The sequence below is a fragment of the Lepidochelys kempii genome, chromosome 9, assembly GCF_965140265.1.
Source record: "Lepidochelys kempii isolate rLepKem1 chromosome 9, rLepKem1.hap2, whole genome shotgun sequence".
NCBI lineage: Eukaryota > Metazoa > Chordata > Testudines > Cheloniidae > Lepidochelys > Lepidochelys kempii.
The window spans coordinates 6,936,727-6,960,138 of record NC_133264.1 but is presented as its reverse complement, the minus strand read 5'-3'; the positions used below and the strand labels follow the sequence as shown (position 1 = coordinate 6,960,138).

The 23,412-nt window shown below is 46.8% G+C and overlaps 1 protein-coding gene across 8 annotated transcripts in view; it reads right to left on the bottom strand.

Annotated features, from left to right (window-relative positions):
- Positions 1 to 11,188, bottom strand: part of DIS3L2 (DIS3 like 3'-5' exoribonuclease 2) — a 285,705-nt gene extending 274,517 nt beyond the window's left edge. For 3 of the 8 annotated variants that reach the window (XM_073359145.1, XM_073359147.1, XM_073359148.1), the window contains exons 1-2: positions 11,079 to 11,184; positions 6,973 to 8,211 (exon numbers count right to left, since the gene is read on the bottom strand). In XM_073359145.1, the coding sequence (XP_073215246.1) occupies positions 6,973 to 7,681 (709 nt within the window). In that variant the 5' untranslated portion in view covers positions 7,682 to 8,211; positions 11,079 to 11,184. Of the gene's footprint in view, positions 1 to 6,972; positions 8,212 to 8,857; positions 8,880 to 11,078 lie in introns of those variants that run through there. The other 5 variants (XM_073359152.1, XM_073359149.1, XM_073359151.1 and 2 more) reach the window with 3 other exon arrangements.
- Positions 11,189 to 23,412: the final 12,224 nt, after the last annotated feature.

The following is a 23,412-nucleotide window of genomic DNA, read 5'->3' as shown; positions in this document are numbered from 1 at the left end:
GATAGGTTCCTGGGTTAGTGGTTCTGTTGTGTGGTTGCTGGTGAGTATTCGCTTCAGGTTGGGGGGCCGTCTGTAAGCAAGGACTGGCCTGTCTCCCAAGATCTGTGAGAGTGATGGGTCATCCTTCAGGGTAGGTTGTAGATCCTTGATGATGCATTGGAGAGGTTTTAGTTGGGGGCTGAAGGTGACGGCTAGTGGCGTTCTGTTATTTTCTTTGTTGGGCCTGTCCTGTAGTAGGTGACTTCTGGGTACTCTTCTGGCTCTGTCAATCTGTTACTTCACTTCAGCAGGTGGGTACTGTAGTTGTAAGAATGCTTGATAGAGATCTTGTGGGTGTTTGTCTCTGTCTGAGGGGTTGGAGAAAATGTGGTTGTATCGTAGAGCTTGGCTGTAGACAATGGATCATGTGGTGTGGTCTGGGTGAAAGCTGGAGGCATGTAGGTAAGCAGAGCGGTCAGTAGGTTTCCAGTATAGCGTGGTGTTTATGTGACCATCGCTTATTAGCACTGTTGTGTCCAGGAAGTGGATCTCTTGTGTGGACTGGTCCAGGCTGAGGTTGATAGTGGGATGGAAATTGTTGAAATCATGGTGGAATTCCTCAAGGGCTTCTTTTCCATGGGTCCAGATGATGAAGATGTCATCAATGTAGCGCAAGTAGAGTAGGGGCATTAGGGGACGAGAGCTGAGGAAGCGTTGTTCTAAGTCAGCCATAAAAATGTTGGCATACTGTGGGGCCATGTGGGTACCCATGGCAGTGCCGCTGATTTGTAGGTATACATTGTCCCCAAATGTGAAATAGTTATGGGTGAGGACAAAGTCACAAAGTCCAGCCACCAGGTTTGCCGTGACATTATCGGGGATACTGTTCCTAACGGCTTGTAGTCCATCTTTGTGTGGAATGTTGGTTTAGAGGGCTTCTACATCCATAGTGGCCAGGATGGTGTTTTCATGAAGATCACCGATGGATTGTAGTTTCCTCAGGAAGTCAGTGGTGTCTCGAAAATAGCTGGGAGTGCTGGTAGCGTAGGGCCTGAGGAGGGAGTCTACATAGCCAGACAATCCTGCTGTCAGGAGACTGCTGAACTGGAATTAATTTGCAAACTGGATACAATTAACTTAGGCTTGAATAAAGACTGGGAGTGGATGGGTCTTTACACAAAGTAAAACTATTTCCCCTTGTTTATTCCCCTTCCTCCGGCTGTTTCTCAGATGTTCTTGTCAACTGCTGGAAATGGCCCACCTTGATTATCACTACAAAAGGATTCTGCCCCCCACCCGCTCTCCTGCTGGTAATAGCTCACCTTACCTGATCACTCTCCTTACAGTGTGTACGGTAACACCCATTGTTTCATGTTCTCTGTGTATATAAATCTCCCCACTATATTTTCCACTGAATGCATCCGATGAAGTGAGCTGTAGCTCACGAAAGCTTATGCTCAAATAAATTTGTTAGTCTCTAAGGTGCCACAAGTCCTCCTTTTTTTTAATAAAAAGTATGTATGCAGTGTTGTCACAGCCCTGCTCATCCCAGGATACTAGAGAGACAAGGTGTGTGAGGTAATATCTTTTATTGGACCAACTTTTGCTGGTGACAGAGACAAGCTTTCGAGCTTACACAGAGCTCTTCTTCAGGTCTGGGCCCAGAAAGCTTGTCTCTCACCAACACAAGCTGATCCAATAAAAGATATTACCCCACCCACCTTGTCGCTCCAATATCCTGGGACCAACACAGCTGCAGCAGCACTGCATAAGCCTCTTTGCACAGTTAAAGGTAACTGCTGAAGCAAGAGATCTGAGCTCAGCAGAAGAAGGGAGGTCTCTAAAATGTTGGAACAGAGTGGTTTGTGTGACGTTGCACCCCATAATGCTTTATGGAAATATGCTTATGAAAGTAAATATGACATAACTGGAATATGTTTTATGCTAGATATACCATGTAACATATCTCTGTAAAGGTTATGATCTACTGGATATATTCATCCTATTTGTATGCATGTATCGTTTTTGTATTCGAAGTTATGAATATTTGCAATGTACTTGTTTAATTGTAAGTAGCCTCAGTGAAGCAGTTGGTCAGCTTCCTGAGGAAAGACTATTCTCAGTAAGTGACCAATCAAGAAACACTTAAGCTAACATTGAACTTGGAGACGTCAAACCACATCTGAGCTTTCCTGGGATGTGACCTGGCTGGTAAGGAACTGAGTCATTCATGAACATGTAACTTGCCCATGTGACTCCAAAACTCCATCTTGGAGCTGGATTCTGGAGAGGAGAGAGGTCCCCACCCACAAGAGAAAGTCTATTTAAGCCCCTGGGAGACCCCTCCATTTGGTCTTCAGCTGGCTCAAGAGATAACCTCTCCACCCCCAAAGGATATCTGAAAGAGACTGGAACAAAGGACAGTGTGAGTGATTGCTGGACCCAGACTAGAAGGAGGCTAGAAAGAAGCTACTGGAACATTTCTAAGGGCGAGATTTCATCTGTAATCACTTTCTTACTGTATTAAGCATAAACTTGCATGTTTTATTTTATTTTGTTTGGTAATTTACTTTGTTCTTTCTGTTATTACTTGGAACCACTTAAATCCTACTTTTTGTATTTAATAAAAAGCACTTTTTACTTATTAATTAACCCACAGCATGTATTAATACCTGGGGGGGGGGCAAACAGCTGTGCATATCTCTCTATCTATGTTTCAGAGAGCGAACGATTCATGAGTTTACCCTGTATAAGCTTTATACAGGGTAAAAGGATTTATTTGGGGTTTGGACCCCATTGGGAGCTGGAAATCTGAGTGTTGGAGACAGGAACACTTCTTAAGCTGTTTTCAGTTAAGCCTGCAGCTTTTGAGGGACGTGGTTCAGACCTGGGGCTGTGGTTGTAACAGGCAAGCGTGTCTGGCACAACCAGGCAGGGTTCTGAAGTCCCAAGCTGCTAGGGAAAATAGGCTGAAAGGTAGTCCCAGCACATCAGTTGGCAGTTCCCAGGGGGGTTTCGGTCATAGTATGTTCACACTTTCTGAACACCTCCTTGCTTTGAAATGGGTTCCATCCCCATATAGTAAGGCATGGAATCTCACAGTACAGAGCTCTGAAGACAGCATCATAAAAAATAAAGCCACTTACTGGATTTAAACTAGCTGAGCTCAAGCAGCTTCTATAATGTGGCCCACAGAACCTCTTGGAGACAATCCCACACCTTTACTGAGACATCTGCAATGCCGGGTTAATTGAAAAGGTAACACAGATAATATATGAGACAAGATAAAGATAAACTCAGCTTTAGTGCAGTGAAAAGACTGTTTAGTAACCTTTATCCATTTTATATCTTAGCTGTTTTCTTTTCTCTAGCTAAAAGGCTTTCTTTTTGCTAGCAGTGAATCCCCTTCATTGCCTTCAGACTCCAGTTCATGCTGAAGTTCCATCTGGCCTCCCACATGTTTACAGCTCCTTCAATTTTAGGGTGAGCTGCAAATTTGATCCTGCCTGAGTTTGTGCTGAAGAAACGACTAACAAAAGAGGATATGAAGCAGCCACGTAAGTTGGAGAATGATGCACAATTTTAAAATCAGTTTGTATAAGCACCTCTGGAAAAACTAAAGCATCCTGAACTGAATTAATATTTGTGAAGCAACATCACTGCTTTACCATATGCTTCACCATAATTACAGAAGTAGCTTCATGGACCATAATTTCAGAAGCTCTGATTTACACAGTGATCAAACCAGACACCTGGTCTCACAAACTGATAGGCCCACCACCAAGAACATTAGGAAAAGATGAGCTTTGAAGTGAGGGAAAGTTAATCGGATACCATGATCTGGTAGCTGTGAATTCTGGTAAACAGAAAAGGCTGCATGTTGCATACTCTTCATTTCACTTCAACAAGAGTGTTAAAATACACAGCAGCAATGGAAAGGAGGTTTCCCATGATGTATATCTTTTTGCAAGAATCCACTTCCATATCACGCAGGAATGCTTGGTGCACTGCCATGCCTGGAGTCACCTGCACCCTTCTTGTGACATCAGCCTTCCACAAGATTACACCACAATCGTTGGGAACTTATTTGCTCAACAATAACCTCTTCCAGTTGGGGAAGCCACATGTTGCCTTTGAGGTCTACTAACTTTAAGGCCTAAATTTTCTAACCTGGGTACTTACATTTAGGCTCCTAAATAAAGAACTGATTTTCAGTGGTTTCACACAACTGCCCAGCTCCTACGGAAGTCTGCAGGAGCTCACCATTTTCGAAAATCATACCTCTTCTGCTTAGGTGCCTAAATATGGATTTAAAAGACTAACTAATTACCCAATGTTGAAAAATTTGGCCTCCAGAGTGTTAATGGCTATACTTGCAATAAATCTGTTTCTTGCAACTACCATGAATAAAAAAAAAAAAGGGAAATCATCAAGTACTTAAACCCCTGGATGCTCCAGCAAGGAGTTTCTTTTAAACCACCTGAAGACTTAACAAGATTTACTGCAAATATCTATAGATTTCTTTAGTCTCCATGTAAAACAGGGTTTGGTTGGAGGGGAAGGGGCTTAGGGGTAAGATTATATTCTCCTGCAGCCTCGGAATCCCAGATACCCTAGTTCATAAAAAACAACAAAAGGAAAAGTGGCTGGCTCACTACAAAAGCAATTTTCCCTCTCTTGGTATTGACACCTCCTCCTCAATTACTGGGGGTGGACAACATCCACCCTCACTGAATTGGTCATGTCAACACTGATTCTTCCCTTGTAAATTAACTCCCTTCTCTTCATGTGCCAGTATATTTATGCCTGCATCTGTAATTTTCACTCCATGCATCTGAAGTGGGTTTTTTACCCACAAAAGCTTATGCCCAAATAAATCTGTTAGTCTTTAAGGTGCCACCGGACTCCTTGTTGTATTTGTGGATACAGACTAACACAGCTACCCCTCTGATACTTAACAAAAGGAAACTGGGGATTCACAGACCAATGTAGTTTCATTATGCTAGTGCAGTAATCTGTGAAAAATAAACTACATAACTTGAAAAGTAAATTTATTGAAACAGAAAGAACATAAAATCTAAGGGCTTTTCTATGTAGTAGGTTAATCCACCCTAGAGGGGTGTCAGGTCTAGTGTGCGGCACTCTAACCGGCCCGCATGGAGCCTGATGGTGCAAATTATTGTAGTCCTGTTTGAAACAGGAGGACATTAACACTCACTAGGGAACTCCTAGTGCATACCAGCAGGATCCCGACAGGCCAGTTAGTGCACAGTATGCTAGTGTGCATTAGAATTTACACCCCCCTAGTGCAATGGAATACACCATGTACACAAGCCCCACAATATTATTTTTAAAACTGCCCTTTTGTTGTTTTTTGTTATGACAGTGATCCTTTGCAAAGAGAAAAAGAGTAAAAACTATGAGAACCATTTGTTATTGTTGTACATTATGGGGTAGATTTCTGTATAATCTCTAAACAAAACATGTTGCACCATGACTCAGTGACAACCTGGAATACAAATCCTTTTGCTTATCTCAGCCCAAGAGACAATCCTGTTACTCTAACAAGAGTCTCAAGGGAGGCTGTCTGTCTGTCTTTGGGTGTGATGGGGAATATGGGGAGCAGATGCCTGTTGAAACTTTGCTTATACAGGAAGTTATCTGAGGCAGCTCTCCAATCAGACCATGCTTAAACTTAGCTAGGTGGGAGAGACCTGTTCTAGAAAGAGGTTTTGTCGTTTTAGCATGGGCCTCAGGTCAGAGTGAAGTAGAAGTCAGGTAACTGTATAAACACTACGATGTATGGAACAGAGGCGAATGTACCTAACAAACTCTTCCCATTTCACTGGGGTTCAAAGACAAAGGTCCCTTAATGGCCTGTTTGCTTTGCAAGAGAGCAAGAATGGTTGTGACTAGGGTGCAAATTTTTAAAATAAGTTGGTTTTTAAATCTTAGCTTTGAAGCAAAAAATCAGTGTGTCTGGGAACCCTGCCATAGAGAGCATCTCATACCAAGGAATTATTAGGTATTTTGCAGCATGGCAGAACTGCTACCTCTGCTAGCGTGAAATGGTCTATACTACTAACAACTTGAAGCTCCTGAAGTAAACATCCAAGTTTTTTCAAAAGCTGCCAGTTCACTGAAAAAGTAGAATACAATAGAAAATTGCTCTGTTAGAATAGACTGATGCAATAAATACAAAAAGTGTTTTCTGTAACTCATGCCAAAATATTTCATCCAACCAATGGTGCACTTAATTGTAAGTATTTGTTAGAGAACTGGACCTATTAAGCACAGTTTGCACAATCATATGAGTCATCTTTGCAAAATTCATGAAAGATAACCAGCCCAGGCACAGAATCTGTGGGCCCAGCTTCTCAATTATGGGAGTCAGTGTAAACAGATATTATTTACCCTGGTTCAGTGATGGGGTGTAGTTTTGCAAATGTTAAATATTTATTAGATTTCTACTGTGAGCTGTGATAAGCATTACTCCCACTTACCAAACTGTAAAGTTGATAGCTCTTCTCGGTTTATTACAGTAAACTTAATGTAGTGACGTTTATCATCACCAGCAGCAGACTGCCCCTTAGCACAAGTATCCAAATGTTTCACCATAAATACTATGCACAAGAAAAAAATCTAACCTCTTGGTGTAGATGGGTTTAACCAAAAAGGCCTGACATTGGGCTAGTGGTCAAGAGATTTTTTTTAAACCTAACACAGAGGCAGATTTTTTCCTGCGCTATTTTCAATATGCAATAGTTTAAGAGATACATCCACTGTACTACTGCTGGGCGCAAGCCTTCTCCCTGTGTCAACGTCAAAACCAGAAAACTTCAATGGGAGCAAGAGAAGCTGATTAATCGTAACTCATGTGACACCACTCAAACCTATTAACAAATATATCATTTTCAATGCCCCTAAAATTTTACATTAACGGATGCCCCATTCACACAGCTTGTTAGCAGCTTAAACCAGTGAACAGCTCACCTTGAATTTGACCAGAAGACAAGTGACTGGTTTTCCTGGCATTTGCTGCAGGCAAATCCATACTAAACTGCTCAGCAGTCAAGTATTCATCTGCTCTGTCCCGGTTGGCAGGACACTTGTTCCTTTTCTTATGTTTGTTCTTCCATACCTCCTCTTCGTCCTTTTCTTCAGACCCAGAAGATTTCTGCAGAGAAGTGCCTTGCCTCAGACTGTTCAATGTTACTCTCCCACCCAAGGCATCACTCACTTTTAACAAGTCAGTTGCCAGTCCAGGCTGTTTTACGTAATAATCTTCCTCTGCTTCACGGTTTCCTTCTCGACCGATGCTGGGATCTCTTTCATGAGGCCGTCTGTTAGCAAAGACTTGGCTTTTATTTTCATTCAGTTTCTCAAATCCTACAAATGCAGGCTGTTCCAACTGAGATGTTTGGATTGGTGAATAGCTATGTGCATTCAAGCCATTTCTTGCCAGAGCTTCTCTCATCATACCTCTCTTCACAGAGGGTTCTACATCCGAATTGGTGTCATTGAGGCTGCTCTCTTCTAGCTGTATCTTCTGTGCAATGTGATTTAAATAGGATCGGAATCTACCGCTATGGTGCTTTTGCACAAGCCTGGCATAAGCATTCTTCTGGGGCAGAGCAGGCTTGCTTAGTCCATCTTTGGTAATTTGGGAAGAAGCACCTTTCACAAATCCCAGGTGATCCATATTCCAGTAATATGCCCAGACTTTAACGTGTTGTAAACAAACACAGGGGGGGAAAGGGTTATTGTCTCAAAACAAAGGATCAAAGAACTGATTACATTAGCAAAGATGTGAAAAAGTTTATTGAACGAGGATTTCTTGATCTTTAAAAAATTCCAAGGTGATGAATAGTTCAGATTTTACTGTAGTATTACCATATCAGAAGCTACACTATATTAAATTACTATCAGTAATCCAGGAGTGATCAAACTATGGTCTGCAGACCACATCCGGCTATAATCCATCCAAAATAAGAGACTTGGGCCAAATGATTACATTCCAATTCTGAATGATTCCTTTAATCCTCTCTTCCTTGCCTCTGACAAATCTTGGCAAATTAGGGCAGCAACCGATGGACGTATCAGATGTACCAAATTAGATGTATCAGGAGTAAAATTTGATCATGTCCATGTCAGTCTCTCCAAAAATAACTGCATCCTTACTGAATTGTTTAGATGCTTCAACAACAAGGACATATCTCGTCACTTTGTTTCCTGTAAGCAAAAAATAGTTTCTTATTTTCTACTGTGACTGACAACAGGTAGGCCTTTGAAGCCACACTACATGAGAGCTTTGCGTCAGATTCTAAGACTGTCCACTCCAGTGTCTCTTTCCATATATAAATGTACTTTCAATACAATAGGCATATAGTGAACTCACTAGTATAACTGAACATCTTGCAAAGGCTCATCAATTTTTGGTGTACAAGGTAGATAAGCTTGTTGTTTTCACCATGACTAATTTCTCTAGAAGACATTACTACCTCCGCTTTGATGGCAGCAGGGTGAAGTGTATAAGGATCAAGTATCTTTTACTCTCATTTCAGCTGCTCTAGCTTCTGAGCAGCAGAACTGAAACAGAGTCAAGTATGTTTCACCAAGCTATTACTCAACAAAGCTATAGGCAGAGATGTGGTAAAACCATTAATTGGTAGAATGCCCAAAGGCAAAGTTCAAAGCAGTAAACGATATAATGGAGCCCAATACTGGAGCATCTCCACAGTGTTTGCTGCATTCTGCAGCGTTCCAGAAAAAGCTTTAAAAACTACTATTTTTTCTCTCGCTCCAAATTTCTCACAACTTGACATGGTATTTAACTGTTCCAAATCAAACTATAGCAGCCACAAACATGTGACCTCACCTGAACTATTCATTTGCTGAGGTGTGAATTTGACAGCCTAGCTGGGACCACTTGGATGCTAAAATTGGCAAATACTGGAATCTAAGAAACAAACAGATGAAGTCAGGAACACTGTCTTTATAAACTTTTCCCCACACCTCTTTCCACAGTCTAGGACTCTGCACAGGTGTTCCCCAGAGCAGGACTTCCTTGGCACAAAGCTTCCACTGGGGAAAATGGGTTCCCTCTCTCCCCTCCATACTGTGGCACCTTAGAGACTAACCAATTTATTTGAGCATAAGCTTTCGTGAGCTACAGCTCACTTCATCGGATGCATACTGTAACTTTTCCTCTCAGTTGCCCATCCTCTTCCCCACTGTAGTAGTTACAATGAGAATAGGCATGTTGGCTTTTTCTTCTTTCTGCAAGCTGCCGGCACCTACAGCACTGCTTAGGCACAGGGTGCCCAACAGAGACGGAGGTTTGTGGAACTACGTTTCTCCACAGTGTGCTGACTTTTGCCCTTTCGGAGTAAGAGTATACATTGCAACTTGATTTACTGAAGAAATTGAGCAAGTATGTGAGTAGTCTTCACAATGCAATACAAAGTGAAAATAAATCCCTGCATAAACAGGAAAAATTCCCTGTGCAATTTTGCATCTCTTCCTAAAATTTTCCATTTACCCTGGCATAGGTAGGCTTTTCTACTTGACTGCAAGATTATCTTACCACCAGAGTTATTATAAAAACCCTCAAAAAGGTAGGTCTACACCATTGGTTCTCAAATTGGGGGTCCCTCAGGGGATCATGAGGTTATTACATGGGGGTCATGAACTGTCAGCCTCCACCCCAAACCCCACTTCACCTCCAGCATTTACAATAGTGCTAAATATAAAAAAAAAAAAAATTTTAAGGGGGGGTCACACTTAGAGGCTTGCTGTTTGAAAGGGGTCACCAATACAAAAGTTTGAGAACCACTGGTCTACACTGCAAGAATTAGTGACAAATCTTAAGAGTTCCTTAAGATGTTATAATTCCTCATCAGTGCAGTTTTCTCCTGTCCTTGCCTATGAGTAGCAGCAGAAGAGACTCAGACCTCCCCTGAGTGAGATGCAGTTAGAGGTGGGCAAAAGGGGGTCGAGAGCATCCCCAGTTCCAGCAGCCAGGAGGGAGAAGTGAAAAAAGAAACATTTTGCAAAAGGCAGGTGGGAAGATTCCTCCACTTCTCCCAACAGCCAGGGAAGGACTTAATACACCTACCAGTCAGAATGCAGTATGAAAGTTGCATGGGTTATTTTAAAATAATGGGATGTGTACCACTACTGGCCTTCAACATTATTGCATCAACTTATGAACACAAGATTCTTACAATAGCATCAGTAAAGGGTTAAAAATGTGCATTGCATATTTTCAGCAATGCAACACACTAATTACAACAAAATACTGGGCATTAAAGATTGAAGCTCTTTAGTTTCATCTCTAGATTTCATAACTGGGCTGGCTAAATGGCTGTGGACCAATCCCTTAACTTCTATGTCTTGCCAATAAAGCAGGGATACCAACACCTCATGCGGGGCAGCAATGAGTGGAAAGTGCTTTGAGATCCCAAGTTGGAAGGCAACAGAAAAAGCAAGTGATACGTTAAGTAGCAGCGGGTTAAAGGGAACCCAACAAGATAATTCCTTGATCAAATTTAATCTCGGAAACAGGGAGCTCATTGCATCTGCCCCTGCTTACAATGGGAAACTAGAGCCACCCGTGAGAGCAGGCTGGAGCAACACGCGTCGCAGGCCAAGGCGTTGAACAACCAGAGTCTTGTGATGGCCACACGCTGGGGGAGCGCGGCACACGCCGCGCCGTGCCAGCCGGGCGCGGGGCAGAGCTCGAGGCCCAGGCCCGTAAAGGTGCGACTAGCTCCGCCTCGGCCAGGCGTGACTGGGGTGAGGGGATGGCGAGAAAAACGAGACCCGTTCCCCAGCTACCGATTCGTCTCGGGCCCGCCCCAGCTCGGAGCGGCAGGGAAGAGGCGGCCCCGCTCGGAGCCGCCCGCTCTCCGCTAGACGCCGGGGCCGCGGCCGGGGCCGGGGCCGCGGCCGGGGCCGGGAGCCCAGCGCGCCCGGCGCAGCGCCCGAGCTTCAGCGGGCCGGGACCAGCAGCGGCGGGGGGCTGCAGCTGGCCCCGGGGGAGCCCCCACAGGGGCGGCGGCGGCTGGGCCTGGGGTCCCGCCGGCCCCGTCACTCACCGGCCGGGCCGCTCCCCCGCCGCGCCGCTCCGTGCCGTTTAAATGTCCCAGCTGAGCCGAGCGCCTCCCTCTCTCCTTCCGGGGCAGAGGTCGCCTACGGGCCGCAGCAGGGGCCAGAAAGCCTCGCGCGCGAAGCCAACCCCTGTCTTCTTGGATGGGAGGGAGGGAGGAGCCACTCAGCCCCTCCCACCCCCATGAATGGGGTCATGCTTATCCTCCACCTGTAGGAGTCGCCCAGGAGCTCAGTGGGGCCCTCACCCCTCCCAAGTGTGGGGGAGGGGTCCTTACCCCCCACCCAAATCCGGGGGGTTTCAGTGGGGGAGTCATAGTCACCCAGCTTGCAGGGCAGTTAGTGATGCTTCCCCGCACCCCCTTTCCCCACCCCCAGCCCCATCTCCCCACCCCCTTCCACACACTCCCCTCCTCCCCACCCCCATCCCCCCACACACTCCCCACCCCCTTCCACACACTCCCCTCCTCCCCACCCCCATCCCCCCACACACTCCCCACCCCCTTCCACACACACTCCCCTCCTCCCCACTCCAACCCCATCGCCACACACTCCCCGCCCTCTTCCACACACACACTCCCCTCCTCCCCACTCCAACCCCATCGCCACACACTCCCCACCCTCTTCCACACACACTCCCCTCCTCCCCACCCCAACCCCATCGCCACACACTCCCCGCCCTCTTCCACACACACTCCCCTCCTCCCCACTCCAACCCCATCGCCACACACTCCCCGCCCTCTTCCACACACACACTCCCCTCCTCCCCACCCCAACCCCATCGCCACACACTCCCCTCCTCCCCACCCCCAACCCCATCGCCACACACTCCCCACCCTCTTCCACACACACTCCCCTCCTCCCCACCCCAACCCCATCGCCACACACTCCCCTCCTCCCCACCCCCATCGCCACACTCCCCACTCTCTTCCACACACACACTCCCCTCCTCCCCACACCCAGACCCATCTCCCCACCCCTTCCACACACACTCCCCTCCCCATGCCCAGCCCCATCTCCACATACTTCCCCCACCTCCGCCCTTCCACACACTCTCCTCAGGCTGCAGGCTCTTGGCAGGGAATCTTTTCAATGGAATTTCACTGGGCCACTTTCCTGCTCCAGCCCTAAACCGCAGCATGGGGGATTCCCAGCCCGTGAGCTGCGAGATCCAACTGTTGGTTTTCATGCTGCTTGGCCTTGCCGCTGTCTCTTGCTATCAGATATCAGACACAAGAGAGTTATTCAGAAATCCCACTAAGAAAAGCTCTTTTGGGCAGGGCCCATCTTTTAGTTCTGTGTTTGTACGGCACGTAGCCCAACCGGCTGCTGGTCTGTGAGTGAGGCGCCTCGGCACCTCCACAATACAAATAACCAACACCACCCACCAAACGCTGCTGCTCGGCAAAGTGTTCTACAAAACTCATCCACCTCTTCCACCACCTTCCCATGGTGAGCCCCCACCCCATCAGCCTCCCACCACTGGGGCACGACAGCAGCACAAGCCTGTCCTCTCATTCCATTCTGAAGGTTAAACGTCTCAATTATTTCAATAATCAAGAGACTCTCTAAGGGCAGGCCCCGTGGGTTGTGGTTAGCACTCTCTTGCCACGGGAGAGGTACAGATTAGAAGGCCAGCCCTAGTCCCTTGCTCCCCAGCCTCCAAAGGGCTCAGAATTCTGCAGAGAGTGCCAGCCCCAGGGAGGTTGCGGCCTCACATCACGTTGCTCTGAAGCAAGTTAAGCCGCCAAGCTAGTATGATAGGCTCCACAGGGCCCTCCAAGGAAGCTTGCAAGGGATGTAGGGATAAATAAGGGGCAGGCTCATCCTGAAGGTGTCAGGTTAGAGAGCTGGTTCTGGGAGATCAGGTTTAGGGAGCATGGGAGAGACTGGGCAGTTGAAGGCTCTCCTAGAGTAAAGGAGAGGCATTGGGTTAAGGGTGTGTTGTGTCCTTGCTCTTACCACATGGACAACTGGGTTCAAAATAACCATGTTACAGTTCGTGGTCATGCTGGAAAGGCATAACGAGTGGGGTCCCGCAGGGATCAGTTCTGGGTCTGGTTCTGTTCAATATCTTCATCAGTGATTTAGATAATGGCATAGAGAGTGCACTTATAAAGTTTGCAGACAATACCAAGATGGGAGAGGTTGCAAGTGGTTTGGATAGGATTATATAATTGAAAATGACCTGGACAAACTGGAGAACTGGTCTGAAGTAAATAGAATGAAATTCAATAAGGACAAATACAAAGTACTCCACTTAGGAAGGAATAATCACTTGCACACATATAAAATGGGACATGACTGCCTAGGAAGGAGTACTGCGGAAAGGATCTGGGGGTCATAGTGGAACACAAGCTAAATATGAGTCAACAGTGTAACGCTGTTGCAAAAAAAAAAAAGTGAACATCATTCTGGGATGTATTAGCAGGATTGTTGTAAGCAAGTCACAAGAAGTAATTCTTCTGCTCTACTCCATGGTGATTAGGCCTCAACTGGAGTATTGTGTCCAGTTCTGGGTGCCACATTTCAGGAAAGATGTGGACAAATGGGAGAAAGTCCAGAGAAGAGTAACAAAAATGATTAAAGGTCTAGAAAACATGATCTATGAGGGAAAAATTGAAAAAAATGGGTTTGTTTAGTCTGGAGAAGAGAAGAATGAGAGGGGACATGAGAACAGTTTTCAAGTACATAAAAGGTTGTTACAAGGAGGAGGAGGGAGAAAAAGTGTTGTTCTTAACCGCTGAGGACAGGACGAAAAGCAATAGGCTTAAATTGCAGCAAGGGAGGGGTAGGTTTAGGTTGGACATTAGGAAAAACTTCCTAACTGTCAGAGTGGTTAAGCACTGGAATAAATTGACATGGGAGGTTGTGGAATCTCCATCATGAGGGATTTTTAAGAGCAGGTTAGATAGTCTAGATGATACTTAGTCCTGCCATGAGTGCAGGAGACTGGACTAGATGGCCTCTCGAGGTCCCTTCCAGTTCTACGATTCTATGTTTACTAACTATATACAAACAGACAAGGCTCAGCTGCATATATATACACTGCTGCTCTGGTAGGTTCTGCAACAGAAGGTAAGAAGGCCCACTGAGCAGCTCCCAAACTATTTAAAATGACACTACACAACTCCTCTGTACTATATGGTGTGTGTCCCTAAGGAGGGATGGACTATAGGTATGTCTACACTACCCACCGGATTGGCGGGCAGCAATCGATCCAGCGGGGGTCGATTTATTGCATCTAGTCTAAACGCAATAAATCAATCCCCGAGTGCTCTCCCATCGACTCCTGTACTCCACCGCCGCAAGAGGTGCAGGCCGAGTTGATGGGGGAGCTGCAGCAGTCGACTCACCGTAGTGAAGGCACCACAGTGAGTAGATCTAAGTACGTTGACTTCAGCTCCGTTATTCATGTAGCTGAAGTGACGTAACTTAGATCGATTCCCCCCCAGTGTAAACCAGGGCTATGTAGGCTGAAGGCAAGGACAGACAGTAGAAGGCTGGCTGACCAGCTGAATGCATTGAAACCAGAACAAAATCTAGGTTTCCCTCCAATGTGCTAGGGCCCAAGGTGGAGGGAAGAGGAAATTCTTATACTGAGGGCCAAAGGAATGGAGCAATTCACACCTCTCTTGCCTGGATCCTGAAATCAATAGGAGGTAAGCGCCTAAGGGCTTGTCTTCACATACTACTACAGCGATGAGAGAGCGTCGGCATAGTTAATCCACCTCCCCGAGAGGTGGTAGCTAAGGTGTCAGGAGAAGCCCTCCCATCGCCATAGCACTGTCCACTCCTGGGGTTAGGTCAGTATAACTACATCCCTCAGGGGGGTGGATTTTTCACACCCCTGAGCAACGTAGTTATACCGACATAGGTCTGTAGTGTAGACCTGGCCTAAGTCCCTTGGAAGATCTGAACCTTTGAGTTTATTTCAGTCTCGCTGGCTGCAGACAACCCTGCATCAACTCACAGTCCAACATTTATCTTTTGGCTACATTTTAATTCGAGTATACATAGGGGATGCCAAAAATCTAAATTTGAAGGATCCCTATCAGAAACCACCAAGCATTAGATGCAGCCATGTCCTTCCCAACACACTGCAGAGGCGGTGCAGGGAAGCTTTTGATGAAGCTACCCAGCACTTACAGTGGTATAATAGAGAAAAGAATTCAGATCCCAGGCTCTGATTTCCTGGGCCATTAGATTCTACCAGTGCTACAGAAAGAGAATGTGCAAACCTTATGGAGAGAGGGTGATTGCACCACTTGGGAGGCCCTGGACAGTTAGAACCCCGTCCTCTTGAGTTCAAGTCTGTGAGAGGTTTGCATTGACTGCAGTGGCAGTAGGGTCAGGCCCCCTCAAGTGCGGTTGATTTTTAGTTCCATGGGGTAGGGACCATCTTTTTGTGCTGTTTGTACAGCACCTAGCACACCTAGGTCCCAGTCCATGACTGGGGCTCCTAGGAGCTATGGTAATACTCTTAGTAATTATTTTGAACTCTGACAAGCATATTATTCAGAAGGAAAATGACAGCAAAACAGAGCTTTACAGGGGAACGTGTTGTCAAGTGAGGGGAGAAATAGGGGGATACACAGACAGTTTCAGCGGAAGCCCCAATAGGGTGGCAAACTACATTCAAAACATTACAGGTCAGAGCCAAAGCTGGACTGCACCCTGCCACGGCTGGAATTCCAAGGAGCGCCAAGGTGCGGGTGAAATTTGACAAACCACATGTGCTGCATTACTCCAACACGGCATGGGGAGTGAAGGACAGTTCCATCCTTGACTGGTAACTTATGAGCAGAGGGACAGCATGGTTGGGTGCTTAAACCATGGGACAGGGTCAGGAGATGTAAGTTTGAGTCCCCACTTCATCACAGGCTCCATCTGTGACCACTTATCTCTACAGTACTGTTATATAGGGTCCAACTGAGATCCAGGGTCCATTGTGCTGGGTGCAGTACAAATGGTTAGCAAGAGACAGGACTTAGCCTGGAAGAGTTAACAGTTATAATATCTCTGCGCTTAGCTTTTCTGTACCTGAGCTCCCCTATTGTCAAAAGGGGATATGGCAGGATTGCGAGACTCATTTTAGAATCATAGAACCATAGGGTTAGAAGGGAGCACAAGGGTCATCTAGTCTAACCCCCTGCCAAGATGCAGGATTTGTTGTGTCTAAACCTGCCAAGACAGATGGCTCCAGCCTCCTTTCGAAAACCTCCAGCAAAGAAGCTTCCACGACCTCCCTAGGGAGAAGCAGTTGAGTCTATTTACCACTCCTCTAATTTGCATCATCTGCAAACCTTATCACTGTTGATTTTATTATTTCTTCCCGGTCATTAATGAAAATGTTAATAGTCTAGGGCCAAGAACCAATCCCTGCAGGACCCAAGCTGAAACACACCTATTCCATGACGATTCCCCATTTACAATTACAATTTGAGAGTTATCAGTTAATCCGTATAATTTGTGCCATATTAATTTTATATCTTTCTAGTTTTATAAATCAAGATGTTGTGTGGTACCAAGTCCAATGACCTATAGAAGTCTAGGCATATTATTACCTTTATCAACCAAACTTGTAATCTCATCAAAAAAGAAAGTTAATTTGACAGGATCCATTTTCCATAAACTATATTGGATGGCATAAATTACATTATTCTCATTTAATTCTTTATTAATTGAATCCCATATCAACCACTTGATTATCTTGTACAGGATTGATGTCAGACCAGTAAACCTATAATTATCTGCGTCATCCCATTTACCCTTTTTAAATGTTAGCATAACATTAGCTTTCTTCTAGAACTTTCCTGCTGTTCCAAGACTTATTGAAAATCAATATTAATGGTCCAGCGAACTCCTCAGCCAGCTCTTTTGAAACTCTTGGGTACAAGTTATCCAGATCAACTGATTTAAAAGTGTATACTTTAGTAGCTGCTGTTTAACATCCTTCCAAGATACTAGTGGAATGGAAAGAGTTCTGACATAATGTCTTTTTCCCCCCAAACACAGAACAGATTTATTGAACTCTTCTGCCTTTTCTGTATTATTGATAGTTCTCCTATTTCCATCAAGTAATTTTGTGGGGTTCCGAGCTCCTCCTGTGGAAGGAGCTGAAGCAGAGCTAAGAGTTATTATTACAGGAATGCAGATTGGATTACAACAAAAGACTAACTGTGTGGGCTGTAAGGCACGTTAGAGGTATGAATTGAACATCACAGGGTTTAAATCTGCTCCAAACACAAGATGAGAAAATTCTTCCTTGAAATAAACCAGCAGAGACAATAGAAAACACCACCCCTTCTCCCCACCACAGTAAATTCCTCCTCCACCATGGCACACAGCATGGGGAGGACACAACAAGTCATTACCCACAACCCAGGGGCACAAGTAAGATGGACAGAAAAATGAGGGAAATGTAGTTTTAGCTTGATGACAAACTCACCATCAGGCCTGGCCAAGAAGAGGGTCAGAGGGTTATCTTTGGTGCTGTGCTATAGAGGCCAGGTCCCACACACTGAAGTCAGCTTTTCATTAATTTCAATGGGATTCAGCTGGTCCTGTAATACAGTCTTACCTCTATGGTCACCAGTTTAAAGCCCAGGTCAGTGAAAGCTAGAAGTTCTTCCCTCCTCATGGCGGTTTGGTTTCCCCATATAACAGGAGATGAGGATCTCAGTGCCATTCGTATGGACGTGTGCACATCACACAAACCACTCCCACAACTGCCACTCGTTGGAGCCCTTCTTGGAGGTCTCGGTGGGGAGGCCAAAGCTGAAATTTGGTCACGAAGGCTGAATTCCACGGGGCCCCTCTAGCTCAGAGTGGAGGCACTTTTGCGGAGCACCATGAGGTCCAGCGCTGTATCTATCCCAGAAGCGATTTGAGGATTTTGGTCTCCAGCCTGCCATCTTTCACCAGCACTAGAATTCACATACAGGTTAAATAAGAATAAAAGAAGCTGCATGCCATATTTGTTCTAATTCTGTCTTACATCTCTCTAGGCATTTATATCAAGCTCATCACCATGCTATCTGAGCACCAGCATGGAGAGATGGAACTCGCATTCTGTAGTGGAAGTCTTGATATGGGACCTCCAGAAACAACATCCCTAGCCTGAGATGTTCACCGGAGTCAAGAAACCTTCCACACACTCCCCAACCATAAAGGCAAAGATCACTTTCAGCTAGCCAGAGTGAAGAGAATTCCAGAATAGATTCTCAGAACAACTGTGGGTCACCCCTCCCGGCTTTCTGATGAGACACTGAAATTTGCGTGACTTCATCTACTGGTTGTGTTGAGTCAGGAAGGCAGAGCAGAGAGGAGCTTCCAGGTGTCCAAGAGGTGCAAACTCATCACAGGTTCCAACACTGGGATCTGTTCAAGAAGCCTGACCTGCCACACCACTCTCACCCCTACCAATAAGTGATGCTGTTATGGGAACAGATAGGAGAGGAAGATGGAGACCTGCACTTGAAAGGACAGCCTGTGTGAGTGAGACCAGGTTGTCAAAGAAGCTATGTTGCATACACATGCAATCATTTGGCTGCATAAATTCAGCGGATTAGGCATGCAGTTCCCCAACTTGCATATGCAAGTGTCCATTTGCACACATAACTGATGGTTTGAGCAGCCACAAAAGGGAGGCACTATGGGAGTGTGGGCCCCCACTTTCCAGCTGCCTCTAAACCTTGCAGAGGTCAGCAGCTTTGGCAACACGTATAAAAGGGGAGCTGGTGAGTGAGGGGTTAACTCAGCGAGTACCTCACCTTTGCCTTCTGCACAGCTGGTTCCACTCCTTGGCAGCAAAAGCCTGTCAGGTCCAGTGCTGTCAGGGGAAGGAGCTCTGCCAGCAGCTGTCAGTGACGTAGCATCTTCAGGACAAGAAAGCAAGGCAGTGAGGAAGAAGTTTCCTTAACCCTGTTAGCATCAGCTACCGGGTCCCAACAAAGTGGGCACCTACCACTCCATGTGGATCTGACTGCAGCCTGAGGGCATGTGTCATCTGTCTGTCAGGTCCCTGGGTGCTGTATGCTGCAGGCTCCCCTAAGGTGCATAATTGCAGGGACTTGCTCTCTTTGCAAAGGATCCCCCCCCTTCTCTCCCAGCCTAGCCTAAGTAAAGCAATTGGCCTGTGGCGCGGGGTTAAGGGGGATCAGCCGTGGCACAGCTACAGCTGTGCAGAGATGGCGCACACATTTGATTTTGGGAGTGTTTGCTAAACAGATATTTGAGGCGCTCGACCCTTGGTTGTTGCCGAGAAAGTGGAAGACATCTGGGGGAGGCAGGGTCATGCCTGTGGGTGGACACTGGCATCACCACCACCAGTAACCCTCTCTAACCATACTCAGTTGTTGGAGCCTCTGCCCTCACTTTCCACCCCTTGTCTCTGAGTCACTCTCTGATTCTCTAACTTCCCTCACAACTGTCGGGGAAGGGGACAACTGTTCTTTGGCAGGAATCAGACGAGCACCAGATGGTGCCACCAGCTGCAAGCACTTTCGTTCCTGCTGGCTCGACGGGAGCGCTCGTGCATTTCGCAGAAGGAAATGGACGAAGGGGCCCCAGGTGGTGGGGGTGTTTGTGCGCATTGCCGTGGCCTGCCCAGGGCTGGTCTGTAGCCGTGACCTCACGCTGTGCTTCTGGATGGGGTTCGTCTGCTGGACAGCTCCCCAAGGGCAGCAGCCACAGAAGCAGCAACAGAGGCCATTGTGCCCCGATAGGCCACCAACTCCAGGGGGGCTGATCATAGGAAGCGGGGTGATAGTGGCTTTTGCCTTTGTGATTTTGATTTCCTTGCTAGGCAGCACCCCTTCTCTCCCCGGTCACTAAAGTGTGTTCTATAGTCCATAGACTGTAAACTTTTAGACCGAGTTCTGTGGGGCAGGGACTGTGTTTTCCTGTCTCATACACAATCACTCATTGCTGGCACTTAATGTAATAAGTGCTACTAATAATAAAATAATCTCCTATTTGGGGTCTCAGCACACCAGATCAGAGAAAAGCCCAGTAGGGGAGTGGTGAGTTGGAGTTTTTTCCTCCTCTCCATCTCACCGTTCACGAAATCAACTTTGGTTTATGGTTTTAGAGGGGAAACAAACGGTTGTTCACATTCCAGTTGGAAGATTTCCGTTACGTTCACACCCTCCCACAAGAAGTTCGGTAAAAAAGTAAACAACATAACGCAACCTTATTTCTGAGAATTCAGAATGGTCACATGCAAGAACCCTATGACCGAGAGGCTCAAGTCCCCTCACCTTACTCTAGACTGTCTGGCTGCACGCTGCCTGCTGCTGGGTCCCGATTACACCCTTCCCTTCAGAGCCCCCTCGCCTGCCAGCAGGACCAGGAAAACCCTCTGAAGTCAACAGCAACAGCCTATAACTATGAGTTTTCAATACACCACAATTGCCAGCACCCTTCAACGGGAATTCAAGTACAAGGAATCTCAGCAACAGCCACTGGGTCATTCCCATCCACCCCGCCCCCCACAGGTGACAACTGAAGTGTGAAGAGGTTATAGGGTAGCTCTCATTCACAAGGTGTTTTGCAACACCAAGCCCAGCTTGGCACATTGGCTTGCATTCCCCAGTGCGTGATTATCTCACCATCATTCCCTCTGGCAATACCTGATGGCTAGGGCAAGTGGTCGATGAAGAAATAATTGAGAGAACACTACAATACGTGTTACAATGCCTGACAGAGCAGCCAACACTTCCTGGAAATCTTTGAAATAAAGCTCCACCTTTACAAACAGTTGGGCTTCTCTAGAGCTTTCTTCTTTACTAAGAAGGAACACCTGATCTGACTTCATTTACATGAGGGTGAATCAGGAGTGACTCCAGTAAAGCTAATGGAGTTGCTTCAATGTCAAGACAGAGTATGCAAGACCAGGATGAAGTCCAAAATGTATTTGCCTGAGAACAGATCAGTTTCTCTTAAGAGTGCATCTGTTTCTGAAATGCCACCTGACAACCGAGTCCTCTTTGGTGATGTCAGAATAGTCTCCTGGCAAGACATGAGGTACTATGGACTATTATTAAATATTTATATGATGGTAGCACCCAGAGGCCCAGATCAGGTCAGGGTCCCTGGGCGAGGCACTACAAAGAGGGAGACATGATCCCTACCCCAAAGAGCTCATGATCTAGGATGACAAAACTTACAAAGCGTGGGGGAGAGGAAAACAACATATACTGTCTATGACAGACATATTTTTGCATAAAATTGTAGCTAATCATTTTGTAATTACATAATTGACTGGGCCCCTCTACTCAGTCCAGCTGATTTCTTATAGGCACCAGATCTTTTGGGGTGGTGAATTCATCAGGAGAAAGATCAGAATCTGATGGCCTGAATCTCCCTTGCCTTGTATTTTGTGCCATTATTTACACTGGTCAAAGTGGATGCAAAATGGGAGACTTCTGATCTGATTATGCTTTGTCCACCTGTAAGTGACCATATGCCAAGGCCGTGGAGGATCAGTCCCAGGAAGGAGAAAGAAGAAAGAGACCTACCTTGTGCTGCAACCAGGTGCCAAGACAGGATTTCTCCCTATGGCACATTTTCTAGCATGTTCTCTCCAACTCAAACTGGATACCCTGGAGAGTATGATTGCCTGCCTAAGTAGTACAATGTTTAGGTCAGACTTAAAGGGCTCACCTCAGAACCAGATCCCTCTACTGAAGTGAATGAAGTTGTCCCTGCTTACATTAGAGTGGAATTCTACCCTCAGTCTTAAATGGCTTAGTTTAAGTCTAAATTAGCTTGCAGACTCACTGGAGCCAGGGCCTTGCCTAGACCCCTCTGCAAAGCACCCACTCGGCCCAGCACTAGCCCATGACAAATGTCGTGCGGCATGCAACAGATGCAAAAGCTGCAGTATAAACAGTGAGGAGAATGCGATGGGCTAGCGAGAAACGTATCCCTCTTTCCGTAGCCCATCCTGCAGTGGTAGCAGAGCAAACGGAAGGGGAAACGTCAAACTGCTGAATGAGGATAGCAAAGGAGCTGTAAAGGGACTGAAGAGACAGGAGTCTAGATGGAGGAAGGATGGTCCAGTGGTTAGGGCACAAGACTGGGCCTTCAGTGACCTCAGCGGAATCCCTTTGTGACTGTGGGTGAGACACTTAGGGCCGGATTTTTAAAGGTAGTTAGATGCCTAAAGACGAAGCTAGGCCCTAATGCCTTTAAAAACCTGCTCCTGCGTCTGTATCTCAGTTCCCCATCTGTAAAGTGGAGATGAGAGCACTGCCCTGCCTCCCAGTGGTGCTCAACATCAGAGACAGTGAGGGTCTGTGGTACTGGGGGCTCTGTACATACCTGTATAGGCAAAGCACCAGAGTGAGCCAGGGGCTAATTAGCCACTCTCCTCTAGCCTGTGCCATGTACTCTGTGCATCCTCGAGCCATCCAGGGAAATGCCATGCCTACACAAACCCCCCAAAGCTCATCACACATGCCCACTTCTGCTTTGACACCACTGCCTCACACACACACTGAAAGGGTTAGAACAGCAGTGGGTTGGGACAGAAAATGCTCATGATTCTGCCCTTAGGGATGCCAAGAGCTGAGAAGGGAGGGGAGCATCGTGTCATCCTCAGTCAGAGACCCTGCGGCCAGCGGCCACGGCAGCCCTCGTCCTGCCGACTCAGCACTCCCTGCATGCTAGCTCCAATCTGGCTGCCCAAGCCTCGCCCGCAAGCAGCTGACAGGCTGGCCACGCTGCTTTCTGGCAGGCTGAGGAGTGAATGCAAGCGTAACTTATCAGTATTACCTCATGTGAAAGCCCTGTGCCTTTGTATCTCAAGCAAACACTGGGCATTATATCCTAGCTGGTTCACATTGTTATTCTGTCTGGTTGCAAAAGGTTAGCTCTGTGGAGCACAGCACGTCCACACAGGCCCTGAACTTTCGTGTGGCAGCCGGACCCGCACCCCACCCCACCGTCCCCAGAATAAATGGCTCTCCACAGGAATAGCAATATCACCCGCTTCGTTTCCCAGGCACGTCCAGAGCCAAAACAACACGCCGTTATCTGGACTGCAAAGCTGCACAGCAGCCTCCGCCGGCATCATCCGTGGCGCATAAATCTGCTCAGGTCGCGGTTCATGGCGGGGCCATTCTTGTTCCCTCCCTCACCTTTCCCTCACCCCTGACTAGAGCTCAGCCTTGGAGAGCAACTGCCCCGGTCGTACCCGCCTGAGACTCCAGTACCAGCCTGTGCCCACCACCTCCCATTCACTCACATATCCTCTTCCCTGCCGTGGCCCAGTCTCCAGGCAGCAGCCCAGACGCCAGGGAAGCTTAGCTGCGGATT